At 34.2% G+C, this 13,396-nt stretch overlaps 1 protein-coding gene across 5 annotated transcripts in view; it reads left to right on the top strand.

Annotated features, from left to right (window-relative positions):
• VPS13B (vacuolar protein sorting 13 homolog B) overlaps positions 1-13,396 on the top strand; it is a 787,290-nt gene that overhangs the window by 431,164 nt on the left and 342,730 nt on the right. For all 5 annotated transcript variants that reach the window (XM_069600522.1, XM_069600521.1, XM_069600524.1 and 2 more), the window contains exons 29-30: positions 1,394-1,802; positions 6,913-7,024. In XM_069600522.1, coding sequence (XP_069456623.1) covers positions 1,394-1,802; positions 6,913-7,024 — 521 coding nt within the window. The remainder of the gene's footprint in view (positions 1-1,393; positions 1,803-6,912; positions 7,025-13,396) is intronic.

The raw sequence follows: 13,396 nt of genomic DNA, 5'->3' as shown, positions 1-13,396 counted from the left end.
TTAATGCTTACTTTACAAGCTCTTTTTAATGGTCAAAAAATTGATTTTGAGATACTTTTGCAAAGGTAAATTTTATCTTGTCTTTCTTCACTATAAAATCCAAATTTAAAACAAAATTAACAGAGCACTGAGTTTCATACTATTTTCTTCTCGTGTGATAGGCAGCAAAATGAGAGGCAGAAAATAGAAGAGGTTTACTGATGATAGAATAACGTAGGCTCTGACATATTGTTGCTTTGCTCCTTCTCACTTTTTTCTTGTTTATGTGAATGTATTTCCTTCTTTTTCATTCTTCCTCAGTTCACTTCCTCTCTTAACATCACTCTTTAAACTCCAGTAACTAAAAATCTTTATCAAGCCTTGGGAAGAGGGGTTGTATTTTGAGTAATTATATTTTGATTAATTTGCTAAATAGAATTTTATGTACACTAATTGGTTCAGGAAAACTTTTCTCAAAACTATCCTTTTTATATATTGAGAAATTCAAATTACATGTTTTACTTTACCCTTAAAAGTATGCTCTTATACTATAATTTTAGTGTTCGATTTGAATATAAGTTTATTGGACAAGTTTTGTCACAAGTACTGAAGTTGTTATGATATAGTTTTCAGTCTCAATCAGATGTTTATGTGTCTTAATATGGTATAAACCCAGGGAATATGAGTTGAAAGAGAGTTGTTAGGTAGATTTTATAAACAATATGATAGTCCTGGAAAATAGACAAGTTCTAAAAGAGAGCTATTTTTGTCTTGTGATACCATTTTCTCTTTATATGCATTAAATGGTTAATTCAGTTATCAGTGTGATATCAGTGATGCTTGTCTTATGGGCTCTTCATATATATTAGTGAGATTACAGAAGAAAAACTTTGTTTTTATAAATGTGAAGTCAATCAACTTTTCACATTGTTGATCACAAATGAAAATACATAACATGGTTATTTAAATTTTTCTTTCATAAGCAAACTCTGTCTGACCCAAATTATGACAGCATATTGCTACTCTTAATGAAAAATTATCAAGAATGGAAAGATAAATCTATATATGAACTGTCCCAAATTCTAAATGTTGTAGAAAATGTAGAAATTATAGAAAGAGGTACAAAGAGGTTGATTACCTCTCTCAGGACCTAGAACTACAACTCAGGACTCCTAAACTGAGTTTAGTCATTCTGAGTCTTAGAGGCTTTTGCCCTGTCTATAGAATTGATCAGTAATGTGCTCGTTAAGAAGTGTGTTTTTATTTTTTTATTTATATTAAACATTGATCAATCATGGGGAAAAAATATGGACATAACAAAAGATTATAGTACTGACCTAGATTGTTTTCTGCTTTCAAATTTTTTTTTCTTTTTGAATAAAATATGTATTGTGATTTCCTCTTTCTGGAACAGACAACTGCAAAGCTTCTAGATGGCTCTCATCAGCAGCATGGATTTCTGTCTTTGACATACACAAAAGCTGTAACAAAAAATGTTCGCCACAAGTTAACATCAAGAAATGAGCGAAGAAGTTTTCATAAGTTATCTGAAGGTTTAACAGATGGTTCCCCTCATTTTCTTCATGAAATACTTCTTTCAGCACAAGCCTTTGATATTGTCCTTTGTTTTCCTTTACTTAATGCCATTGCAAGTATATTTCAAGCAAAACTATCAAGAACCCAAAAAGAGAAAAGAAAATCTCCTGGTCAGCCCATGAGGACCCATACACTGACTTCACGCAATTTACCTTTGATTTATATCAACACAAGCGTAATCAGAATTTTTGTTCCGAAAACAGAAGAAATGCAGCCAAGTATTGAAGGTATTCTCTTCAGAATTTATTTTTTCCAGTCTTATTTTAAATAACTTTTAAATACTGTGTGTGTTTCTGACTCTGCTGATTGATTACTAGAGTAAGAAATAGGAGATGTTTTTCTTTAGGTCTTTTGCTAATAAAGCTTATACTTTCTGTCATTTGTTTTGTTGACCTCCAATATTCTGTTCTATATACCTAAGATAACTAAAAATTGCTTTAAAAAATTAGCCAACACTCCACATACTGCATTAATGGAATAAATTATATTGGCAATCTTGTGTAGCCATTCCCACTTTCTATCTCCAAAATGTTTCATCACCCCAAGCAGTAACTCTGTACCTTACAGACTGAAGAATAACTCCCCCTTGCTTACTTTCTGTCTCTCTGAATTTGCCTGTTGTAGGTATTCCATATGAGTTGAATCAGAATATTTGTCCTTTTTTGTCTGGCGTATTTCGCTTAGCATAATGTTCTCAGGGTTCATTCACGTTGTATACCATGCATCATAATTTCATTTATTTGTATGGCAGAATAGTATCTATTGTATGGATATACCCCTCTTTTTTAATCCATTCTTCCATCAGACACTTGGATTGTTTCCACTGATATTGTGAGTAATGCTGCTATATACTTGTCTGTTCAAGCTCATTTTTGATTCTTTTGAGTATGTACCTCGGGGTTAAATTGCTGGCTTATATGGCAGTTCTTTATTGAGAATTCCATGGTCTTGATTAACCACCAGTCTGCTTTGAAGCTCTTTTGATGAGGGCAGGATTTGTGGCAGTTTCTGAGTGATAGTGTTGAGTCAACAGGAAGCGTGGAGGGTGTTGCCTCTTAGTAAAGGTGGTGGGTGTGCTGAGCACCTTCACAGTAGACAGAGGTCAGGAGCTTCATTGGTTGACCCTTGCCTCATTTTTCTGTCATACTCAATGGTGGTTTATCGAAACAGGTTCTGTGCTTCATTGATTTGTATAGATGTCCAAAGGGATACTCATCTGGCTATTTGAGAAAAGGGAGGGAAAGGAAAAGCTTTATCTCTTTTGTGCGTATATTTGTTTTGTTTGTTGGCTTATTGTTTTATGAACATTTAAATTTTGTGATGAATACTGTGTATCACACAGTTTTGTTGATACTGCTTTAAATTTCCCATTTCCTTGCTGTAAGTAGGAAAATCTTCAATTGTTTGTAATTACAGAAGGTTTCTAGATTCTTCCTAATTTATTTTTCAAGCTCCTTTGTTCTTTTTTGGTGCTGCTTGTGGTGGAATTTTTAAGGTATAATTTCAGAATTCTGATCCTGAGGTACCTGCTAAGCAATTAACCTTGAATAAGAGCATATGAGGTGGAAGTTAGGGAAGGGGCCTTGTTGTTACAGCCATCTTTGGAAAATACTGTCTGCCACATTTCTCTGTGGACTTTTGGTTAATTTTGATCCTTTGCTTATATGAGCACTCTGTGTAATAAACACCTTTTGCTGGTGTTTTTCATGACTTGGGTGAGTATATATAGAATAAATTTCTAGCAAAAGGTTTGCTAGATCAAAGGGTATCTACCTTAAAAATATTAAGGGATGTCAAAATGCCCTCCTGTAAATTGCCTGACCAGTTTATACTGTTTCCTTGCTGTCTTTGTAATAGAGATCTGTCATGCTTTTTGGTCTTTTGTCAGTCTCATTAATGAAAAGTATGCTTTTTTCCCTAAAGAGTTGCTCATCCATTCTTCGTCATTTATTAAGAAGTCTGTGTGTGAAGCCTGTTGTTTGACCTGCAATGTATTGCACACGTCTTTTTTTTTTGCTATTTGACTCTGTGTGTGTGTGTGTGTGTGTGTGTGTCTGTGTACACCTGTATTTATATCAGCATGTATATCTTTGCTTATACGTGTTCTCATGTCTGTATCTGAGATACTATGAATTGCCAAAACATGGTGCCTATCCACAAAATATGTATGAATATAAATGTTTGTCAAAAATTCCATTGTCTTGACATATTATGTTAAATTTTGGGGACACTTTATCTTTCTTCATTACTGCTGTAATTCAGATGAGCATAATATTTTTATTCAGATTAATTAAACTGAATGTAAATTATGTCTTATTGAGTGTGATAGCATACTGAAATGTTGCTATTTCATACTTCTTAGCAGAAACTATAAAAGTATTTCCAAGAAGTTTGTGTCTGTCTGTCGGAGATGATTGGCAAACTGGATGTGACTGTATTTCCCATTAATGTACATAATCACTGGGTTACATAGTATTGAACCTTCATTGTATCTTCAGCTGAAAATATATCAATAACTAATAGTACCTTTTATTGATAGCTTTATGTGAGGTTGTCATTATAGTTGTAGCTTTATAGAAGTTTATCATTGCAATGACAAGTTCAAATACCTTTGAGGCTTTAAATGTTTTATTATATAGAGTTTATACTGAGAATCTTAAAGGAAAATTGAAGTCTCTAAAATGTTTTTATTTCATATTGAATTTTTTAAAAACTTAGTTATGAACAACAGTCTGATATTGTCTGACAATTTCATGAAGATTCTGCTCTTTTAAGCTTTTGGTTACTTAATCAAGCTCATAATTTCAGATTTGTTCTTAGCCTTTTCATTTTCAATACATACTCTCTTGCCTCCAGAAAAGATAAAGTCTTTCAGACATATGTTTCATTTTACATGAAATGTACAAGTTTCTAATAGTTCATCTGTAAAATTCAATTAATAATAAAAATATATTTAACTTTCTAATATTTAAAGAAGTTATATTAAAGTCTGGTTTTCGACTTGAATATTGCTTGCTTTATGTGCGATTATTATCAAGATTCTGAATCTACAGGTGTTTGACTTCCAGCTTAAGCTATTTATTTCATAACAGAGGGCTGTTTTTTGGATCTGGTATGAGTCTTCTAGAGTGAGTAGTTCCTCATGAGGCTCAATTTTTAAAAATACAGTTACAGCAAAGAAGGAAGGCATTCATTTTCATGTTGAAAATGCTTCTAGAGGGAATATTTCCTCATTTGGTCCAACTATTAAATGCAGGTGAAATAAACCAAAAAAGGAAAGCTTGTTTTGTTTTTTTTTCCCCCTAGCTATCAAATTACTAAAGACATGACTCAAGGCGCTTTCTTATATAAATACCTATTTTTACTAGTTTTTCTTGTTTCTCCGGATACATTTTGATAAGCTGAATACTTTCTATAATAAAATTGATTATTTTAAGTTAGTTCGTGAATGATATACATTAAATGGTTTTTATTATATAACTTTGTAGTCAGTTTAATCTAGTGAGAATACTTTTGGCTCTAACAGAAACAGAATTCTGTTCTTGGATCTGGCTTTGTATGTAACACTAAGGACGTCATTTTTCTTCCATGTGTACCTCATTTACTGCAGTGTTTCTGTTACATTTTAGACTTTCCTATGGTGGGTAGTATCTGTAGCCTGGAAGAACAGTTAGCAAGTACACTAATCGCACTTTTGTGGTATGGTCTATTCTCCAGGCTTACTATTTATTGATTTAATTGATGCCTTCTGCTTAATCAGAGGTTTTACCCACATGAAACTATTTGATAAGCCTGACATAAAATGCAGGATCTGTGAAATGTAAACAGTTTTCGTAGTATAAGGACCTATAATCAAGCCAGACCTCTAGTCATTTGAAAATAGTGTAACTTCATGAGAAGTTGTGTTTAATTTGATCTTTTTTGCTGTGGACATTCAAAAATATCATCTGTGTTGCAGCATCCACATGCTGATGTTTATTATGATAGCTCATCTCTTTCTTCCCCCTTTGCTGTCTTACCCCTTCCCCTGCCATTTTGCCTCTCCCTTATGTACATCTTATTCTGGTTCCTTCTTTTCCTCACCGAATATCTTTCTTCTTATTTTTTCTGATTTTCCTAATTCTGACTTTCTTTTTTAGACTAATCTAAGTCAGACCATACCAAGTGTTTTGTCAAAGCAGCTGGAAATAATCTCTTAGCTTTTGCATTCTTTGGGCACCACAGTTTGGGAAATATGGATTGTATGCCTTTGTAGGCATGTTCTGTTCAGGATATTCCTGAGGTCTTGCAGCCAGTCCTTTTCTGTTCCATTTGTGGCAGATGATAGTTCTTTGAAAGACATTATGAATTTTACTATATGTTTTCTTCAAAACCCGGAAAAGTATATATTGTTAACAATTTTTAAGCAGTTTTGAACGGCTACTGCAGTAGACTCATCTGTGGCGAAAGAGGGAATAAATTTAATGTAAATTAATGAGGGCATCCAAAAAAGTTCTTTATTCCAAATTATTTTTTTAAAAGACATTGAATTAGCCAATGGCTTATGGAATTGTTTAGCTTTGTAACATGAGAACATGTGATAAATTTTTTTTAATTCAGTTTAAAGAATCAGAATTAATACACCCTTTTACCTTTTCTTGTTTTCTGAGAATACTTACCTTAGTTTTAGGTTCCATTACGAAATAGGACTTTTACACAGGTGTGAAATTACTATTTCTCAAGCAGTTCCACAGTAGAAATTATTAACATAAAAAAATACCTAGAATAGCAAGTTGAAATGTCCTTATATATTAATCAGTTACTTGGTTTTTTCTTTCTTTACTGTTGCAGCCATTCAGCTGACATGTTACACCTTAAAGTGCTCTTGTGTGTTTGTATGTATATGTGTGTTGTATTAGTACAATTATGTAAATTCAAACAACTTGGAGAATTTGTTACTGACTTTCTGATATCCTTTAATGTATTTGTAAACAACAGTACAGTGTTGAAAACTCAGGGTTGAAAATCACTTGGGAGAAAAATGTAGTAGTATCACATCATGAAATTAGATAAATATACTACTCAGTATTACTTATATATAATTAATATTGCATGTTTTTGTGTTGGGTGAATTTTTTATTGCCATTTTTAATTGTCTGTGCAGAGAACTACTTATTGGGATATAAAAGAAACAATGGACAGAGCATTAAATATTTCTATTTTAAGCAAATTTTTTCTTGTCCTCATTTATGGTCTTATCTTAATGTGTGTCTATCCCATTCTTCAAAAATTTCTCCCTATACATGAGGTTGCACACAGATCTGCTGTTTCCTCATGAATCTATTTTTTTCGTTACAGTTAATCGGACAGCAAAGGAAGATACCATGGTTCTGAAGATTGGCTCTGTTGCTATGGCTCCCCAGGCTGACAATCCCCTTGGCAGATCCGTCCTCAGGAAAGATATTTACCAGTAAGTTTATTTTTTTATGTCCAATTTTGCAACATTTTCATACTGCAAAGAAATACACTGATCAATAAAACTTGTGTAGTGTGGCCTGCAGAAATACTTTTCATTCAGGATCTTTTGATATTTAAAACCAGGTTTTTCTGATTTTCTTCAGTTGTGGGTTTTTAAATTCATTCAGACAAATCAAGTATTTCTGTGAAGTGTTGATGAATAACAGAATGTAAGTACCAAGTCACTGTAAAACTGAAGAAGCGCAGTTTGGAAAATTTTAGCAGACTTTAAATTTGACCAAATCTCTAATCACATGAGAAAATGAGGTCCTTTCTAGAACTACCACATCTTAGTGTAGTCATATTGTGTCACACTGAAGCATTTTCTTAATTTAACTATAAGCCATTATTTGAAATTTAGGACTGTGCATGTCATATGGATCAAAGCTGTAAAGAAAAGCAAACTTCTAAGGAGAAATTTCACAGTAAACACTTTCTGTGAAAATGCCATGCTCTGGATTTTGTCACTGAGTATTTGCAAACCACACCAAGCATATACGGACAACTAAACTGGTGAACACATGTAATCAACATGATAAAAATAATATATCATTCGTACTGAAGTTGGCACAGCTGCCAGACACAAAAGTACAGTTGCAAATAATACCAAGTGAGAAAAGTCACAGAAATACAGATGAACAAGTGTCTTATTTTTCCTGCTGGTCTGTTTTTCAGATGTTATATTCTTTTACTCTTACAAGAAATACATTTCTACTGTTCTCCAATAAATGTTACTGCTAGGAAAGATTGTGATTTTTATAATGCATTTACCACCTAGAGGATGACAGCTATTTTTTCTTTAAGTGGACCTACGGATTTTGTTTTCTCAATTTTTTCTGTTATTAGAGTTGATTTGTTGTTGTTGCTGTTTGCCTTTGAATTCTATATCTTGGTTACTTTCTTATGTTACTTTTTTTTCTGGTAGCTTATAGTAGGCTTTAAGTAGGCTTAGGAATCATCTAATATGGTTTCCTTATTTATAGACTAGGACACTGAGGAGCCAAAAGAATCATTGTCCCTAGTCAAGTAATGACAGAGCCAATATCACCACTCATGCTTTGACTTCCTCAGTATCTAGAGAAAGGATTACAGTAGAATCCTTTGTGGGTGAAAGCAATTTAATTTTCTAACATTTGGAAATTCTATCAGGTATATTTATCTTTTCTTTTCCACTTCAGAAGTAAGTGGTCCTCAAAGAGTTTTTTGCTTTACTTTTGGTGAAAGAAATATGTTTCTTATTACAAGACCCTGTCACCATCAATAAAGTGAGTCACTAAAGGTATTAACTTCCTCTCCTCCTCTACCCTTTCTCCTTTCTGGCTCTCCAGCCGTCATTTATGAAGATGTGACTCCCCTCTTCATGATTCGTTGCTTCCTCCCCTTTGTCCTTCTTGAATGTTCTTTTCCCTTCAGTCTCTCTCCTTACTCACTTCTTGATTTTTTTTTTTTTTTGAGACCTAACTTTTCATTCCCTTTCTGTATTTTTCTTCATTCTTTACCTTTCTTCCCTTTTCACATTTTTTCTTTCTTTACTTTCTGCCTTCTTTCACTATATCTCACTTCCTTCCCTGTTTCACTGTGTTAATAGTCTGACTTATTTTATAGGATACAGAATTACAATGCCAAAAAGTGAATTAAGTCTGAAAATGTACATTATCTCTTTAGATCTTCAATGCCTCACATCCTGCCTCACAGAAAATATGTAAAAATATGTACACAGAAAGTACATAATGGCTGTTATATGTTTCTAGAGTAAATGCCCTTACTTTCTTTTTCTAATTGACAAAAGCCAAGGCACATAGAATTTTATGTATTTTTCCAAAAGCATATGCTTCAGTGGCAGAGCATTTCAGAATCTATCTTAGAATCCTCTTCAGTTATTTTAAATTCATACTTCTATCATTCAGTCCCTCCCTTGATGATGTGATTTAGCGATTTCATTCTCCTGCTCCCTTCCCATGTGTTTTTACTTCCTCTTTCTTTTAATCTGCCTTTTGTATTTCTTCTTTCTGTCTTGTTTTTTCTAACTTCCTTAATGTGATAAATGGCTTCTGTAAAAAACCCCACAGCTATTATAGCTCATAATCAAAAACTGGGTGCTCTCCCCTTAATATCAGGAGCAAGACATCACTTCTGTGTAGCATTGAATTAGAGGTTGAAGCCAGGGAAGTTAGGTAGGAAAATGAAATAAAAAGCATCCAGATGGTAAGAAAGAAAAAAAACTATATCTTTTTGCCGATGACATGATCTTATATATGGAAAATCCTAAGGCAGCCTCTGGAAAACTTTTGGGCAAATAAACTAGTTTAAGAAAGTTGCAAGATTTAAAAAAAAAAAAATCAGTGTATAGTTAACCCTTGAGCAATAGGTTCAAAATATGTGGATTTTTTTTCTAATAGTAAATACATTATCACACAGCTCATGGTTGGTTGAATCTGAGATACAGAACCATGGATGTGAAGGGCTGACTAATGGACTTGGATGTCTCTGGATTTTGGTATTCCCAGCGGGTCTTAAAATCAGTCCTGCACAAGTACCAAGGAACGACTGTGTAAATATCAGTTCACAATAGCAATAAGCAAAGAACTATCCAAAAGTGAAAGTAAGAAAACAATTCCATTCATAAATATCATCAAAAAGAATTAAATCCTTACAAATAAATTTACCAGAAGAATCAGAAAACTTATACTCTGAAAACTATAGGACATTGTTGAAAGAAACTAAAGAAAATCTAAATACACAGAATTATAGCCCAAGTACATTGATCAAAACACTTAATACTGTTAGATGTCAATCCTTCTTAAACTGATCTGCAGATTCAGTATGATCCACATCAGAATTCCAGCTAGCTTCTTTGTAGAAATTGGCAAAGTTTCTACAACCTATAAGGAAATTATTCACATGGAATTTCAAGGGACTCCAAATAGCCAAAACAGTCTTCGAAAAGAACAAAGTGCTTTGTTCTTTGTTCTCACTGCTAAATTTCAAAACTTATGACAAAACAACAGTAATCAAGCTAGTGGAGTACTGGTATGAAAGTAGGATATCTAGACCAATGAACAGAATTGAGAGTCCAGAAATAAACCATCCACCACATTTACCGTCAGTTGGTTTTTGATAAAGGAGCCAAGACAACTCAGTGGTAAAGAATACTTTTTTCAACAAATGGTACTTAGATATCTGAATATTGACATGAAGTTATATCCTTACCTGACACTGTGTATAAAAATTAAGCCAAAAGGACCAGAAATGTAAAATTAAGCGCTAAAATTCTGAAACTTACAGGGGGAAGGATAAGAGTAAGTCTTTGTGACCTTTGATTAGATAATGGTTTCTTTAAAATGACATCAAAAGCATAAGGGAAAAAAGAAAAAAAGATAAAATGAGCTCTACCAAAATTATAAATTTCTGTGGTGCAGAGGACTCTGTCAAGAATGTGATAATTCACAGAATGGGAGAAAATATTTAAAAATCACGAGACTTGTGTTCAGAATATATAAAGAACTCTTAGAGCTCAATAATTAAAAACTATTTTCCCACTGTTTTTTAAAATCCTTTTTTCAGTGTGACTGCCAGCATTTTTTAATTTAGATTGGTGTCTCCGATTGTGGTTTGCATTATATTTCTGTTGAACAGTGCAACACTGTAGGAGGCCCATAAGAAATACAGGACATGTCACCTTTGAGACATTTCAAATGGAAGATGAATTGAGTTTAGTTGGAGTTGCAAACCAACCCCAAAAACTGGACAGAAATGATCCACTCCTTATCCACGCTACCTTATGGGAAAAGATGTGCCTTCTCTCAGCAAAAATAACGTTGACTTCTGTTTCCATAGTCTTTATACATGGTATCTGATATGTATTAAAAAAGAAAAAAGATACTAAAAAAGCAGGAAGATTTGACCCATTATTAGGAGAAAATTTGACTAGTAGAAAAAGACCCACAAATGACTGAGATTTGGAGTAAGTAGACAGAAGTTTGAAATAATTGTTATTAATACTATAAAGAAACATGTTGAAAAGGTGGAAGATTTCATAGAAATGAGCTCTATTTAAAGTAAATCCAAAACTGAATAATACAGTATCTGAAATTAAAGACTCCTTAGATAGCCATAATACCAGATGGACAAAGTAAAATAAAGGATTAGTAAACTTGGAGATAGTTTCAGACAAATTATCCAAACTGAAGGAGAGAGAGAGAGAGGAGGGACAACATAGAAAAGAAGACAAGAACATAAAAGAGAACAAAAGGAAAACCATGTGGAGTAGTCAGATGGTCTAACATATGTGTAAAGAGAGTACAAGAAGTAAAAGAAAGTAGAAGAAAGATTGAATGGAATAAAAGAAATAATTAAAGAGATAGACCTCATGACTCCTCCAAATTTGTCAAGAATCATTAACCAGCAGGCCCAAGAAGGCTATCCTCAATCCAAGCAAAAATAAATGCAAAGAAAACTACACTTAGAAGCATGTTCAAATGACTGAAAATCAAAGAGACAAGATAGAGAGACCCCTTCCTGATGGACTGAGACAGGGTACTGAGCAAGAAGAGAGAGAATGCAACAATGTCTTTCTCTCCCAACAGATTTCAAGGCCTAACACAGATTGCAGGAGAGATGAGATGCCTTTGTCTTTTGTGAAGTTTGAGAAAATCTTAAATTCAGCCAGTAAAATATATATACGTAGATAAAAAGACATGTTACCTTTGAAGGAAACAGTAATACTGAAATAAAGGAAGGTCTTAAATTTGAAGATGAGGAAACTAGTGGCCATGGTGTCAGTCTTCAATAACTTGGCCTATTTGTGTCATTCCTTCTGAAGCTAAGAATAGACCTAGAATGATTAAATTAGTTGATATAATAATGACACTAACTGCAGCTCAGTGTTATTAAGATCTTTCAAATTATGTGTCTAATAATGAATGGGACTTCCCTGGTGACACAGACAGTATAGAATCTGCCTGCAGTGCAGGAGACCCGGGGACTGTTTGTTCACAAGCCATTAGCAACCCACTCCAGTACTCTTGCCTGGAAAATCCCATGAAGAGGGGAGCCTGATAGGCTACAGTCCACCGGGTCACAAAGAGTCGGACGTGACTGAGGGACTCAATTTTCATTTTCACTTTTCATTATCTAATAAATGTTTTATTAGGAGCCTGCTGCACATCAGGCACTATTCTGGGTATTGAGTATAAATCAGTGTGGAAGACAAAGAAAAATCCCTGCTACTAAATTTAATGAAGGAGAGAGACAGTTAGTTGTTTGGTTGCTAAGTCATGTGTGACTATTGCACCACCAGGGAAGCCCAGAGAGACAGTTAAAAATAAATAAATATTCAGGTATATTAACTATAAGAAGCGCTTACTGAGGCAGTCTAACAAGGAAGAAGATAGGAAGGAGGAAACTGGAGCTGGACAGCATGGCCCTGGTCAGAGGCCACTCCCTAAGAAAGCGCGGGGCCCTGAAAACGGAGTGCACGGGAGAAGCCAGTGGCAGCTGTAGCAGTGTGTGCCTGGGGACATGCTAGGCTGGGAGCCTCCTAGGCCACTGTGGTGGCTTTGGCCATTATGTTGAGTGAGATGTAGTTGTGGGGGGAAATAGTTCACACATGCACAGTTTTAAAATACTTACTTTTATTGTTTTCCAAGTATCAACCTATTAAAAGAAATGAAGAGCTCACCAGCAGGGAATAAAGATATACAAAAGAGGTGAAATCTGTATTCAAAAACAGAGTCAAGTTCAAAAAGCAAATGGGAGTTTGATATTTATCTCTAAAGAAGTAATGTTAAGGATTATTTCTGTTATTTGACTCAAATATATGTGTGATACGGAGTTCTTTTGATTATTAAAGTTGATTTTTTTCATCACATGAGAACCTTCAGAGGGTTTGAGCAAAGAAGTAGTGTGATTCAGTTTATATTTAGGCACATAATTCAGGTCAACATATGAAGATTAGACTGTAGCCAGGGAAGGGCAAGTTTCTGTGACTGTTGCAGTAATCTTGGCAGGACATTATGGTGGTTTGGCCCATGGTTGTGGCTGTGGAGGTGGTACAAAGTGGTCAGATTTTGGAAATATTTTAGAGGTAGAGCCAAAAGCATTTGCAAATGGATTACACATGGGGTTGGAGACAGGAGATAAGGCTAATTCAGTTGTATGGCGTAAGCAACTATGAAGGATAAAATTAGCCAAGGGAAGGAAAACTGAGGGAGGATTTACTTTGGGAGGCTGGGCAGGTGGAGATCAAGAATTTATTTTTGAAAATGTTAACTGTCTCAGGGTGTTCTAAGCTACCCATTGCTGATCAACTACATGAAAGGTTGAG

Source organism: Ovis canadensis, chromosome 9 (assembly GCF_042477335.2).
Source record: "Ovis canadensis isolate MfBH-ARS-UI-01 breed Bighorn chromosome 9, ARS-UI_OviCan_v2, whole genome shotgun sequence".
Classification (NCBI taxonomy): Eukaryota; Metazoa; Chordata; class Mammalia; order Artiodactyla; family Bovidae; genus Ovis; species Ovis canadensis.
This window is presented reverse-complemented; position numbering and strand designations above follow the sequence as displayed.